The following is a 14,054-nucleotide window of genomic DNA, read 5'->3' as shown; positions in this document are numbered from 1 at the left end:
TTGAAATATCACTCAGAGCAGGCTAATGTGCAGGCCTAATATGCTTGAATCATGTCATTTATTATTTCTGCTTTGATATTTTCTGTGCAGAAAATATATTGAATATTTCTAGTGTTAGGATTAAACTGATGTTTAAAAGATTCATGGATTTTAAGGCTAAAAGAAACTATTGCGATCATCTAGTCTGAGTGCCTGAAATAGAAGTCTATCAAAAGATTTTCCAGTAAATATTGGTTCTTCAAGAAGTGTCCCTATGGGTGCTCCACTGTAGGTGCACTTGCATCCCTACACTGCTGATCGAAGAACTTCAGTAGCAGCATCCATTGGGCCCGCACATGCGCTGTTCCCCCTCATGCTGCACCATGAGGCTAGTCAGCACGCACAGACTACCCCCCCTCAGTTCCTTCTCAACCGCCCCTGGCTAGACACAGAGCCAGTAGCAGTCTGTTCAGACTATTGTTCCTCTGTTTGCTTTGCAGTCAGATAGTTTTCCCAGTTATAGTTCTAGCTGTAGTTCTAGTTATAATTCTTCTTTTCTTTTTCTGGCCTTTTTCCCACTGGGGACCCTTCCCCTTAGCGGCGTATGCCCGGCTCCCTTGGCTTCAAGAAGTGCCACACCTGCAATGAGGCGGTCCCGGTCATGGATAAGCACTCTGTGTACCCTCTGTTAGCAGCTCAGGCTGAGTTCTGAGAGCTCCACCAGAAAATCATTGAGGCAACTTTCCAACCTCAGTCTCCTGGCGGACGTGAATCTTCCCCACAATCTTTGACATCTAAGAGAAGTGAGTTGAAGAAGTAGGCCAGGGACCCATCTCATAAGTTCTCTAAAAAAGAGAGTCCCCTAAATAAGTCCAGAAATAGCTGCAAACGATCGCCATTTCGCTTGGTAACCTCAGCACCAAGACTGTCTCAGTCCGGCATCCATGCCTCACTATGGCCATCGCTCCTGGTACTGCTGACAGGCCCACGGACCCTATGGGCAAGGGCACCAAGTCGTCTTGTCCCTTGGTACTGAATAAGCACCCTAAGAAGACGCTCCTGGTACATGAATTGGCCTCAGTACTGCCAGCAGCAATTCACCTGGCACCAGAGAGACCAGTGCAGACAAGGTCTCCATCCTCCCCTCTCCCGACACTGGGACATTAGGCACTGGCAGAATTCCACCAAAGCAGAGACCTCAGCGTACATCGTGGCACCAAGCTTTCCCTGGACATGGAGGATATCGCCATGCCATGCCCCTCTGCTGTCTACCAAGGGTTCAGATAATGAGTCAGAGGAGATGGTCTCACAGTACTCCTCCCAAGCTCCATATGAGACCCACTACCAACAAGGCCTGAGAATGTACCCACAGATGGCTCTACCAACACCACATCTTGGTACAGCCACCTGTGAGTAGCTCCACTAGGTCCTATGCCACCACTATAGCCATACTGGGACCTTTGGGTGGCACACCGACAGCCTGCTTCTCGAGCTTCAAGCCTAAGAATGCTCCAGGCCCACACCCTTGGTCAATGCATCCAGGACCTTGGAACTGCCTCAGGAGATAGAGGAACAGGAAGCCATAACACAAAAGACCATGTCCTCCTCTTCTCTGGTCAAAGTCATTATGCCTCTCCAACCATTTCTGGCAGACGGGTTCCATCTTTTCCAGGAGCTGGCGAAGAGGGTGGTGGACACCCTCCACATACCACTAGAGGAGGTCAAGGACACCCACTATCAGCTTCTTCATATTCTCCACTTTTCATCCTCCTCAAAGATTGCCCTCCCAATTAATGAAGGCATTTTAGACCTGGCAAAAACAGTGTGGCAAACCCCGGCATTAGTGGTGCCAAATTGCAGATGTATGGACAAAAAATATGTCCTTAGCAAGGAATCGGAATTCCTCTTTTCCCACCCTCCACACAGTTCCATCATGGTCGACATTGTCAATTCCCGTTGCCGACAACACCAGTCCAGAGCTATGCCCTATGACAGGAATTGGAAGCACCGTGATCTTTTCAGTAGAAAGGTGTATTTCTCGTCCACCTTACAGTTCCGTATTGCCAAATATCAGGCGCTCATGGCCAAATACGATTGCACAAATTATAATAAACGTAATGATTTTATGGAAAAACTGCCAGAGGTACATTGGGAATCCTTCTAGGCCATCATACAGGAAGGGCAACTTGTGGCAAAAATATTACTACAATTGGCCTTTGATCAACCGCCAACAGATCAGCTAGGTACATCTCCATGGCAGTGGTGATGCAACAAGAGTCATGAATCCACTTGTCAGGATTCCTGAAAGAGGTTCAGTCTACGATGGAAGATTTTCCCACTGAGAGCACAAAGCTATTTGCCGAAAAGACCAACACTTCCCTTCATACTCTGAAGGATTCCAGGGCTACCATCAGGTCACTGGGAATCTATACACCCTGGCAAGAGAGACAGTTTAGTTCTCAGTCCCAGCATAGGTCATGTGCGGCTCAATACCAACCTTAGCATCATTACCAGCCGCAAAGAAAGAAAGGGCAATTCCCAAAACGCAAGCTGTTGGGCCCACAACCTTCATCCCAACCCCCTGCATCTAAGCTCCACTTTTGATGGGAAGGTGGAGGCGCCACAAGACCACTCCCCCCAACTGATACAACCAACATCATTGTACACCCATTTGGTCACCAATCAGCAACGTTTTGCAGTGCCTAGTAATCCATAACAGGTTTCAGAGTAGCAGCCGTGTTAGTCTGTATTCGCAAAAAAGAAAAGGAGTACTTGTGGCACCTTAGAGACTAACGAATTTATTTGAGCATAAGCTTTCGTGAGCTTCATCCGATGAAGTGAGCTGTAGCTCACGAAAGCTTATGCTCAAATATTAGTTAGTCTCTAAGGTGCCACAAATACTCCTTTTCTTTTTTAGGACTCCATAACATCAGATCGATGGGTCTTAGAGATCATCCAATCCAGGTACTCCATCCATTTCACCTCCCTACCCCCTCCACAACACCCTTCCCCATCCCTCTTCAGGGATCCTTTTCACTGAAGTTTACTGCTACAGGAGATAGATCTCCTCCTCCAGTTAGGAGCCATAGAACCACTACCTCAACATCTACGAGGCAAGGGATTCTACTCTAATGCCCCAAAGGAAAGGAGGTTGGAGACCCATATTAGACCTCAGAGCTCTCAACAAGTTTGTCAAGGCTCAGAAGCTCAAGATGGTCACCTTATCGATGATCATTTCAGCCTTGGAACTGGTAGACTGATTTTTGGCCCTCGACCTCCAGGATGTCTGTTTTCACATCTTGATCCTGCTAGCTCACAGATGATTTCTCAGGTTCATTCTGGGACATGATCATTACCTATATAGAGTCCTCCCTTTCAGGCTCTCATCGGCTCCTGGAGTATTTTCCGAAGTTCTCTCAGTGATAGCTGCTCATTTACTGTCACAAAGGATAATGATTTACCCATACCTGGACAATTGTATCCTCAGAGCCTGATCTCTCCAGGAGGCTCACCAATTCATTGATACTACGATACACTTGTTCACAGTACTGGGTCTACAGATCAACACCCAGAAGTGAACCCTCACCGCAGAGCAACACCTGGAATTCATAGGCGCTGACCTCAACACCCTACAGAGCAAAGCCCTCCTAACCTTCAACACAGGTTCCTATCCCTGGTTTCACTCATAGACCCATTCAATTCAGCCCACAAGTACCGGCCAGGCTCCACCTCCAACTCTAAGGACATACGGCAGCAGGCATGCTAGTGATACCGTATGCCAGACTCCGCATGCGATGCCTCCAACTGTGGTTCAGTTCAGTTTACAGACCAAACGGACAGGTTGGACAAACCTCTGTCACTACCTATCAGGATCAGGAACTCCTTAGATTAGTGGAAGAACCTGGCCAATGTGTGCAAAGGGATCCCCTTCTCGCAGACATGACCATCATCGCTCCTTACCACCAATGCATCACACATAGGGTGGGGCATGCATTTAAACGGCCTCGTGACACAACAAATGGTCACCTGCAGAGGTATCCCTCCACATCAATCTTCTCAAGTTGAGAGCAGTCAAGAATGCCTGTGTCCACTTCCTCTCACTGATTGCAGGATCACACACAAAGATCTTAACAGACAATATAGCCTACATGTTCTACATTAGTCAGCAAGGGGGGAATCAGGTCACCCTCCCTATGTGAGGAAGCAATGAGATTATGGAACTGGTGCATCTCCCATGACATCTCCCGGTCTGCGGGTTTCCTCCCGGCCCACAGAACTCAATAGTAGACAGTCTCAGTTGCGAGTGGGAGATACACCCATCTGTGCTACATGCCCTCGTCACACGATGAGGATCACCATCCATAGACCTATTTGCCACTTACCAGAACAAGAAATATCCATGCTACTGCTCCAGGGTGACGATGAGACAGCACTCCCTGGGCGATGCCTTTCTTTTCCCATGGGATGGGGACCTTCTTTACACCTTCCCTCTGTTTCCTCTACTGCTGAAGGTCCTACTAAAATAAAAAGGGACAGTGCTCATGTCATTCTGGTCACTGCTACCTGGCGAAGACAGACCTAGTACCCTTACTTGGCACAGGTCGCAACGTGCCCATCAATCTCCCTCCCGGCTATTCCGCGCCTCCTCTCACAGGACAAAGGGCGTACTCTGCATCCCAACCTGGGGATTCTCTGCCTCAAAGCATGGCTCCTCAAAGGTGGTTCCAGCACTTAGAGAGCTCCTGCTCCAGGGAAGTACAAGAGTTTCTATTCCACAGTAAGAAGTCCTCCACATGACACGCTTACTTGCAGAAATGGTCCAGGTTTCAGATTTGGTGCATGTCCCAACAAATCTGCCCAACATCCACATCTCTTCCACACATCCTAGACCATGCTCTGACCCTTAAAAAGTCAGGACTATCCCTAAGCTCTCTTATGGTCCATCTAGCAGCTATCACAGCTTTTCACCAAAGTGTAGAGGGGTACTCAGTGCTGTCACACCCAACCACAAAACGATTCCTCAAGGGTATAATCAAATAAACCTCTTCCCTCAGCCTCCACTTCCTACCCTCATGTAGGATCTAAACCTGGTACTGAGAGGGCTGACTAGGCCTAATTTTGAACCCATGGCCACCTGTTTGCTGACATATCTATCAACGAAAATGGCGTTCTTGATAGCAATTATCTCATCCAGAAGAATAGGAGAGATAGCAGCCCTGATGGGCACATCCCCGCTACAAAGTATTCTTTCTGGATTGTGCTCAGGGCGCATCCAAAATTCATCCCCAAGGTAACCTCTCTGTTTCACATGAATCAATTGATTCACCTTCCAGACTTCTATCCCATGCCTCACCAAGACAACAGGGAGGTTATACTTTATACCCTCAATGTCAGGAGAGCCCTGGTCTTCTACTTTGACAGGACAAGGACCTTCAGGAAGTCCACTGGACCAGTGATCCCCAAACTGTGGGGTGCACCCCCTAGGGGGGCACAGAGGAACATTTTTGGGGCCCAGTGGGGCCCAGGCCAGCCCCCAGCCTGCCCCCAGCTCCACTCTAGCTGGCTCTAGCTCCTGGCCCCAACTGAGGCCTCACTCCTTGCCCTGCCCTGCTCCCACTGCCTGCCCTTCTCCCAGCCCCGGCCCCCAACCACAGCTCCCAGGGGGGTGCAAACCAGGTAAGGAAAGGGTGAGGGGAAAATTTGGAGACCAGAGTCCTAGACTTTTCTTCTCCATTGTGGGAAGATCCAAGGACTCAGCAATATCAAACCAAAGGCTCATTAAGTGGGTCTCGAATTGCATCAGACAGTGCTACCGAATTAGCAACATGACCCTTCCATATTCAGTTTGTACACACTCCACAAGAGCAATCTCATCCATCGCCTTCTTCAAGAATGGTGGATGCTCCACAGTCTACCCACCTCCTCTCTACATCAGAGTTCTTGTCAATGACTCTGCAGCAGAGAAGGAATTGAGAGGGGTTAGCCCATGCATGCTAACTACACTCCTGGGGACTGTGCATGTGTGGGCCTAATGGACCCTGCTACTGATGTTCTCCAATCTGCAGCTCAGGGACACAAGCACACCTACAGTGGAGCACTCCTAGGGACGCATCTAGAAGAACTGTCATTATTGCACAAGGTGAGTTACTTCTTTATACTTGGGAGGAGAAGGCAATTAGGAATGCTTATGTTATGTCTCCTAACCTAGTGGTTCTCCAACCTGTCTTTCTGTTGACCATTTTTGTAAGGGAGAGATCCTGTTGCACACGCACAGGCAAGGGGTCCTTTCTATTTGAGATCATCAGTGACTTGATTAATGAATATGTTACCTGCTGAACCCTTCTTTCCATAGAATTTTAGGCAGAATCCATAAATGAAGTAAAAGGAAACTGGTTTGAGAACTTTTTTTTTAAATGTGGAAGTTGTTGATTTTAAATCCTTCATCAATATTTGTTAATGCTGCTACCGTTTGCTGCTGTGAATGTATTTTATAAAACGTGAACATCTGTGTATTATAATTATTGTATGGTGTTTATGTATAAGTGTATGCACTCAGATGTCAGGCTAAAGTATGGACACCGTGCATCGGTGTGCCAAAGAAGAGTGAAGCTGTCCTTCATCACACCCCGTCACATCACATTTCTGTAGGAGGCAGGCAGACATTTGGTTGTTAACTCCCCAGGAATATTTTGGAGAACAGGATGTCCAGCACTGTTCACAGAACTCCACGCCTTAGAAGGAGTGGGGTCAGGAAATGGATTTGGCTCTTCCTTCCTGCATTCTAGCTTGTGGGTACAGGACTGCAATTTGGAGTGCAAGGTACACCTGTAGAACACATGTAGCAAGTGCTGTTCTGCAGTGTGCTCACCTCAAGTACGACTTGCATGCATAATGCCTCCAGGTGATGCACCTCCTGCTCCCTACCAGTGTGACTATAGCTCACAAAATTGTAATATTTTCTATTAATCTCTCTCTCTCTCTCTCTCTCTCTCTCATATATGTGTGTGGTCATATGTATGGTTGGGTGGTTGTATGTGTGTGTGTAAAATGTGTGTGTACGTGCCCACACCACTCACATACAAAAAACTATGTACTTTACATGTAGTCAAATAAGCATTAATGGGAAGTGAAATAATATACCTATGAGCCCTGATGCGAAGTCCTTAGGAATTTTTCCAGTGACTTCATTGGGGGCGGGGTGGATGAGGCTCCTGAAAATTTTATTTTTTTATGGAGTAATAAAAATGTTTGATTTCACTCCTAACTCCATTATATTCCATAATTTATAACAAACATTACTAGAAAGATGGCTTTGTTGTTACTCTGGTTTTAAAGTTGAGAAGCTGTGCCCAAGGAACCTTGTGTTAAATTAATATTATTTGTAAACTTGAATCGTTATCAGAACCTAAAACAACTGATGAATTTTTAATATTCCATCTTAAAGTAAATTGTTCTCTAGCAGTTTTTATATATCAGAAAGAGAAGCCAGAGAGGAACTTAACATTTTGTCCAGTTCATATGTTTATCATTCACTACTTTATAATATAGTACAGCTGTAATTGATGGTGCTGAGCCAAGTGCTAACTTTCTTTAGTGTATGTTTTTAAGAAAACTTGGGAAATGTTTGTATGTGTAACACATACAGATCTAGTTCAATATGTGCTTCAAAGATCTTTTTCTTCTCGGTTTTCACTTTTTAGTTTAAACTGATGGTACTGCGAGTTCTGTTAAACTGATACATTGTTGTAGCAACTCTCCATTTAAATGCATCTCACTCTGTTGTACATGGTATTTGCATATTTAGCAGAACAAAACAGTAAGTTGGTGGATTTGAAGCTGAAGAAGCTCCTAGAAGCTCAGCCACAGGTGGCAAATTCACTCTCCAGTGCTGCTCAGAAAGCTGTAACTGATAGCTCAGACCAAGACATTAAGGTAAGTTTTGATTAATGCTTTTATCTCAGTACCTGTGTGTTCTGATTTCTGTTTTGTACTTTATGATGAGGAAAATAATTTCTTATCAAATCCATCACACTAAGAAATGAAGAGAATCTGCAGGGCAGTGCAGTTGCAGAGTTTGCGGTTCAGTGGGGCTTTTCTGTGTATTAATCAACACATTTTCTATTTATATTATGATTTTTTTTTTAGTCATACTATCGCTGTAATTGGCTGGAGTAATCGTGAGATCTGTATGAACTCCTCTAAATTCTTACGGTTCAGCTTACCACTTAAATCTGAAATGAAGGCATAGGAAGAAACAGACTGGACCCAGTCTTGCTCCTGATGAAGTCAGTGGCAAAATTCTCATTGACTGCAGTGAGAGCAGACACCACATATTTTTCTTCCCTTTCAAGTCTCATCACCTGTTTTGCTCAACCAAAACTAGAATGTATTATGTGGTAAAAATATATACAGGTCTGTGGAATCTGGAGGTTAGTGATTCTGAGAAAAATGAATTTTAAGACAAGTATATATGTTACATGTTTTGTCAATCTTTAATGTACACCATTTTAACATAAAGTACATACCTCTGAGTTTTCCATTTCATTTGCTTAATTAGACCCTTTTCAGTTATTACAACTAAATAAAAAATAGCCTGTGCATGTCATTAATATCTCTATGGCTTTGGGGCACTTCCAGTTGTGTATAACTTTTCACCCACCTGCAGACTGTGGGGACAGCACTGCTGACTGAAAGGATTTCCTTCCCCAGATACAGAGATGCTTTGAAGTCCCAAAACAATGACTTTCATTGCTTTTCCCTTACACTGTCGGTTCCTATAAATTGGTGATGAAAGTGTGTGGCAGCAGTAGAGGACTTTCGGTCTCTGTCTTTGAACAAAAGGAAGCCTGGATCAAGTCTGATTTTTGCGTTCAATTTAGCTTTCTGCAGTGGATTTAATGCAAAATGAAGCTGGCCCAAGAATAATACAATGGATTGAAAAGGCTAACTGAATTAGTGGGCTTAGAGGAATACATTTGTAAAGTGGCAGAAGTCCCTAGTCATAAAAAGGTTTCTTAAAATGGGATTTACTTGCTAATCGCACTGATATTTTAGCATGTTGCCAGGCCTAAAAAATTAGCCTTGTTTGTTTATTTTGGTAAAGATTTGAGTTCAGACTGTCAAATAGCTATTGTCCTAACAACAGGAAGACACCTTTTATTTAAAAGCAGAATCATAACAGCCCAAAAACATACATCTGAAAAGACATACATCTAATGAGTGTGATACTTTTTTAAAGCTTAGTTCAATAAATGGCACACATGCACCTTCATTAGGGCAATTTGATATCAGCTAACCTGATGAAAATGGTGTTTCTTTATAAAGCTTTTCTGTGTTAATTGATTTTTTTTAAGTTACTCCAACAAAAGGTGCAACTTAACAGTGTGCCTTTGTGTATGTCTTTTTAACGAAGAGTTTAAAAATGGTATTGCAAAGAATATATGGTGTCCATCTGTTCTCATGGAGCTTTCCGCATTGAGTTGGATTTGTGTTTTAATAAAATGCAGTTTACACGTTTATAAATGAGGCATTCTGTGTTTGTGGAAAAGGATAAACTGTTACCTTCCCTTGAGGATTCTGTATCCCAGGCCTCCTTGAGGCTAGAGAATAGGCCATTGGAGAACTCCCTCATTACTGATTGTCTCAATGCAGAGGAAGGGCAAAGTCTTGGTAGCTTTTGATAACCAGTTTCAGCATTCAGCAGGCTTAGCTATTAGTCATGCATCTTAGCCTTTCCCTATTTACTTTCAAAACACTTAATAAAAATAATAAAAGATTAGGTATAAAATGAAATATTTGTTTGGTACACAGCACCTCGGTATCTGCAGTTTCCACACATTGCAATGGTTCAGTCTTCTGGGATATTTCATGTTGATAGAACCATTTGAATTTGTTACCAGTATTAACATAGGAAGCTCTGGAAAAGATAATTGTAGTTTCCTTAGCTGTAAAGGGCTTACTTACAAATCTGGCTTTGGAAAGTTATAGCTGATGAAATGCAGTTCAGTGGGATAGTATTATAATCCTACCTTTTAGCCTTCATCCAGCATTAGTGGTTTATCTCAATGGGCATAAAATTAGGAACTAGTTCTTCTTGTCATACAAGTCTGTGGGACTATACAAAACGATAGAATTCTTTACTGGGCAGAATTGTGAGGGAGAAAGACTAAAGGCAATATGCTTTTAAAGTGATTATAGATTATGTTTAGCAATATACACAGTGCAGGTTGGCACTAATGTATACCATGCAGGACGAATTAAAGTTGTAAAAGAGTTATCTGTCATTTAAAATCCACATCACTCAAAGATATTGGTCATAGTTAACAGATCTCGCTGTTGAGTAATATAGAGTCCTGCCTGATGATGCCAAACAAACCAAAACCAATCACCACCAAAAAGAAGTTCATCACTCTGCTTCTTTTCAGCAGCTGATAGTTTTATCCCACACAAACAGCAATGTGAGTTGTGAAATTCTCAGCAAAACCCGCATTGTGTTCTGTCATTGAAACATACCTTTCCAATGTGTGACTTCACATTTGTAAACAAAAGAATCTGTTGTATGTCTTGTTTTTCTGGCAGAATGGAACAGAAGAACATCGTGCTGAGCGATTACAAAAAGCAACAGAACGTTTTAGAAATCCTGTTGTGTTCAGCAAGGACTCTACAGTCAGGAAAACTCAGCTCCAGTCTTTCAGTCAATATGTTGAGAACAGACCAGGTAGGAGAAAATATAAAACATGTTTTCCCATCTTATGATTTAATAATATTTAACAATAAATATATTAAAATCCTGATAATGTACGTCCACATTTCAATACACAAATATCAAGCTTTATAATAATTTTACATGTCTTTCCCCTTTTTTCAAGAGATGAAAAGGCAAAGATCAATACAGGAAGATACAAAGAGAGGAAATGAGGAGAAGGCAGCGATAACTGAAACTCAGAGGAAGCCATCAGAAGATGAAGTACTTAATGTATATTAATTTTTTGTCTGGTTTCATGATTGCTGATAATTCCAAACTGTATGTGGAAATAGTGCCTTTATTTGTTAAAATGAGATGTTAGGGTTTTTTAGATGTCAATCTCCAGTGTATTCAAAGCAGAGTGAGAGGGGTGCGCTGTTGAATTAGTCTGCAGTGTGGTGATAATTGTCAGATAAAAAAAAATGAATTTTTCAGAGTTCCACAGCCCCAGCTTCCTTGAGACATTTCCATCAGGGCACTTCCCATAAAGAGATTCCAGTATTGATCTACCGGGAGGATTTTAATTATTACAATAGCAGATACCGCAGTGCTGCAGTTAGAGGGAAGAGTCACATGAGACCTGCTAGAATTTCTCAGCCAACCCATTTTGTTGGCTTGGGTTAATGGGTGTTCAACCTTTCCATTATCCAGATCAGCCGTGAATTACTAGCTGAATGATGTTTGCATTAATATAATATATATGGTAATTTCTTCACTTAATTAACGGGGAGGTTCAGCTCAGTAGGGGTATGGGCTGATCATGTGTAAAATTGATTTGTGAGGGAAATATTTGATAGACCGCAGGGAGAAAGCTGCTTTTGATGGACAGCTGCGGGACAGAAGCAGGAAGAACAAGTTTTAACCTGAATTTTTTGACTGGAAGCACAACATAGTCTTTGATGGTGGTCATATGTTGCTGTCCACAATTTGTCTAAATGTGATCATTCTTTTTGCTGAAGGAATTCAGTGCCAGTTAGAGATTTTGTAATGCTGTGATACCGATAGTAAATCACCTAACTTCTTAACAATCGCTCAGCTACTTTATTAGCATAGTTGTGGTTTAGCAAAGCTGGTAAGTCTTGCTCAGTGAATTCACATTATAAATGCAGATAATACACATGAACACTTGGAATATTTCATCCTGACACAGCATTTCTTTTCATCTTCTAATAGCATTGTGAACAATTCTGCATGCTGACATTAGTGACATTTTTATACTGTTTTCAATTAATTTTAGTTGAAAGGCAATATATTTCACATATCATACATCACTTCAACTCGCCCACACTAATTCTCTTGTTCATGTACTCCACTTAGAGTCTGTCTCTCAGGAATTTTGTTGTGGTTATGAGACAGGTGAAAAAAAGTTTCCTTTAGAACTGATGCTATTTGCTGGTGTGACCATAGTGTGTTGCATCAACATGCCTATTTCACCAGGTGCCCAAGATCTTAAAGTTCCAGACTCGTTACATATAGTTGTGGGACTTATGCCATCCTCTCAGCCTTCACGGTGAATTTATCTTTATTTGCAGTAATACCCTGCTATAATGATTATTATCCCTATTGTCTGACTGTGAAGCTGTACTGACTCTTTCAGCAATATTTTGTGAGAAACAATTGAAAAATTCAATCAAATTAGTTGTGAGACTCTAACTAATCCAGCAACAAGTTAGCCAGTGATAGGGAAATACAGATGATAAAAGAGCCTGCATTTCCCCCCCTATTCCCAAAGGATAATGGCTGTAGGTATATCCCTTTGCAAAGGACAAGAGGAATCTGAAAACAAGCCTCATCTGTATTAAGCTTCTCAACCTTAAAACTGTCTCAAAGAGCCTTGGGGAGAATTCCTGAAGGCTTATAGGTGATTATGAAGAAAATGTGGAGGAGCCGTCCCTGAAATAGTAGTATTTTCCTTCTAACTTCTTTTGCATAAATACACTTACTATAATGTTTCAGCACTTTTATGTCAGCCTCATCTATTCAAACATTTAGTTTGCAGCAAGATGGGATGTGAATCTACCTCTTGCTAGCCTGTCACAGACTAACTCTCTGTGTGGACCCTGCTGACGTACATTAATAGTTCGTTAATGTACTTTGATCAAGCCCTAGGCTAGCAAGAGGTAGATTCACACCCCAGCTTCCCACATGTAGACGGGCCCTAAGAGAATGTCCCAAATCAAAATAGTGCTCCAAAGGCAGTTGAACTCAATCTGGCCATATGAAAATAACTTTGGGGTACTGAATAACCACTCTCTACATCCTAGTGAGAGATCCAACTATTTTGTAAGTCAGGATTGTTCATTGAGGATGTTTGTGGAAATTTTGTGAGATTCGTGAGGACCAATATATATTGTCCTTCAAGACGGTGCTGAAACATGTAGGATACAGAGGACAGACTTGACTTTTTAGTGCTGTATAACTTTTCTGGTATGAAAACATTTTAAAGTGATTTATAAAATCTACATACAGGGGCTTCATTGCAGTTGGGGATTAACAAAACTGGGAAGGAGGAGCAGATCTAGTTTGTAGTGCCATTGCATTTTAGAGACTGCAGTGGATTTTGACGCCACCTGTCAGGATAAGAATCACGGCTACAGTAATTACCAATACTTTTACAGATCATTGTTTAACAGGGCAATAGCCTGCAGTAGGGGAAATCTGAAGAACCATTACAGCCTAGTCTGGTGAGCGTCATCAGTAGAATTGACACAGAGGAACTAGATGCAAAAAGAAAGGAAGTTTTTGTTTTTCTAATCCCAAAGCCCACATTTTGCACTGTCACCAAGATGCTCTTGTGACGGTTCTTTTTCAAAACACGGCCCCTAAAAGTTAGCATTTTAAAACAAAATAAAAACTGGATGTAATATAAATCACACATAACATATCAATGTAAATAATAATATAAATAGTACCTTTGGATTATTGCTCCAGGTTTACTATGTTCTGTATTAAAACAGCTCTTACTTAGAAATAAATTATACAGAATTTCAAAAAAATCAGGTAGTTTAAAATTGCAAAATCAACATCTAGACACTGAAATATTCTCTAAGGAACTATGCTTTTAAAAAAAAATAGTGCACCCAAATAATGATATTTGGCAAAATTGCGAGGTTTATAAAATGTAAGTGTTAGCTTTTTGGTAGTGAGCACGATATTTGGTTGTTTAGGTAAGTGCCTTACTAAGTGTTTGAGGAAAGGAAAAATGCAACTTACAAGTGATGTTCTTTCTTCTTGTTTGTTCTCTTTAACAGAAAGGGTTCAAAGACACCAGTCAGTATGTTGTAGGAGAATTGGCAGCACTAGAGAATGAGCAAAAGCAAATTGACACCCG

At 42.2% G+C, this 14,054-nt stretch overlaps 1 protein-coding gene across 18 annotated transcripts in view; it reads left to right on the top strand.

Moving 5' to 3' along the window:
* Positions 1-14,054, top strand: part of EHBP1 (EH domain binding protein 1) — a 320,670-nt gene that overhangs the window by 265,052 nt on the left and 41,564 nt on the right. For 9 of the 18 annotated variants that reach the window (XM_043512052.1, XM_038394215.2, XM_038394206.2 and 6 more), the window contains 4 exons: positions 7,784-7,911; positions 10,558-10,696; positions 10,848-10,954; positions 13,975-14,054. The exon at positions 13,975-14,054 is cut by the window's right edge and continues 44 nt beyond it. In XM_043512052.1, coding sequence (XP_043367987.1) covers positions 7,784-7,911; positions 10,558-10,696; positions 10,848-10,954; positions 13,975-14,054 — 454 coding nt within the window. The remainder of the gene's footprint in view (positions 1-7,783; positions 7,912-10,557; positions 10,697-10,847; positions 10,955-13,974) is intronic. The other 9 variants (XM_038394218.2, XM_043512050.1, XM_038394212.2 and 6 more) reach the window with 2 other exon arrangements.

This window comes from Dermochelys coriacea, chromosome 3, assembly GCF_009764565.3.
Source record: "Dermochelys coriacea isolate rDerCor1 chromosome 3, rDerCor1.pri.v4, whole genome shotgun sequence".
NCBI classification, from domain to species: Eukaryota; Metazoa; Chordata; order Testudines; family Dermochelyidae; genus Dermochelys; species Dermochelys coriacea.
The sequence above is the reverse complement of the archived record's forward strand: the minus strand, read 5'-3'. Positions and strand labels throughout refer to the sequence as shown.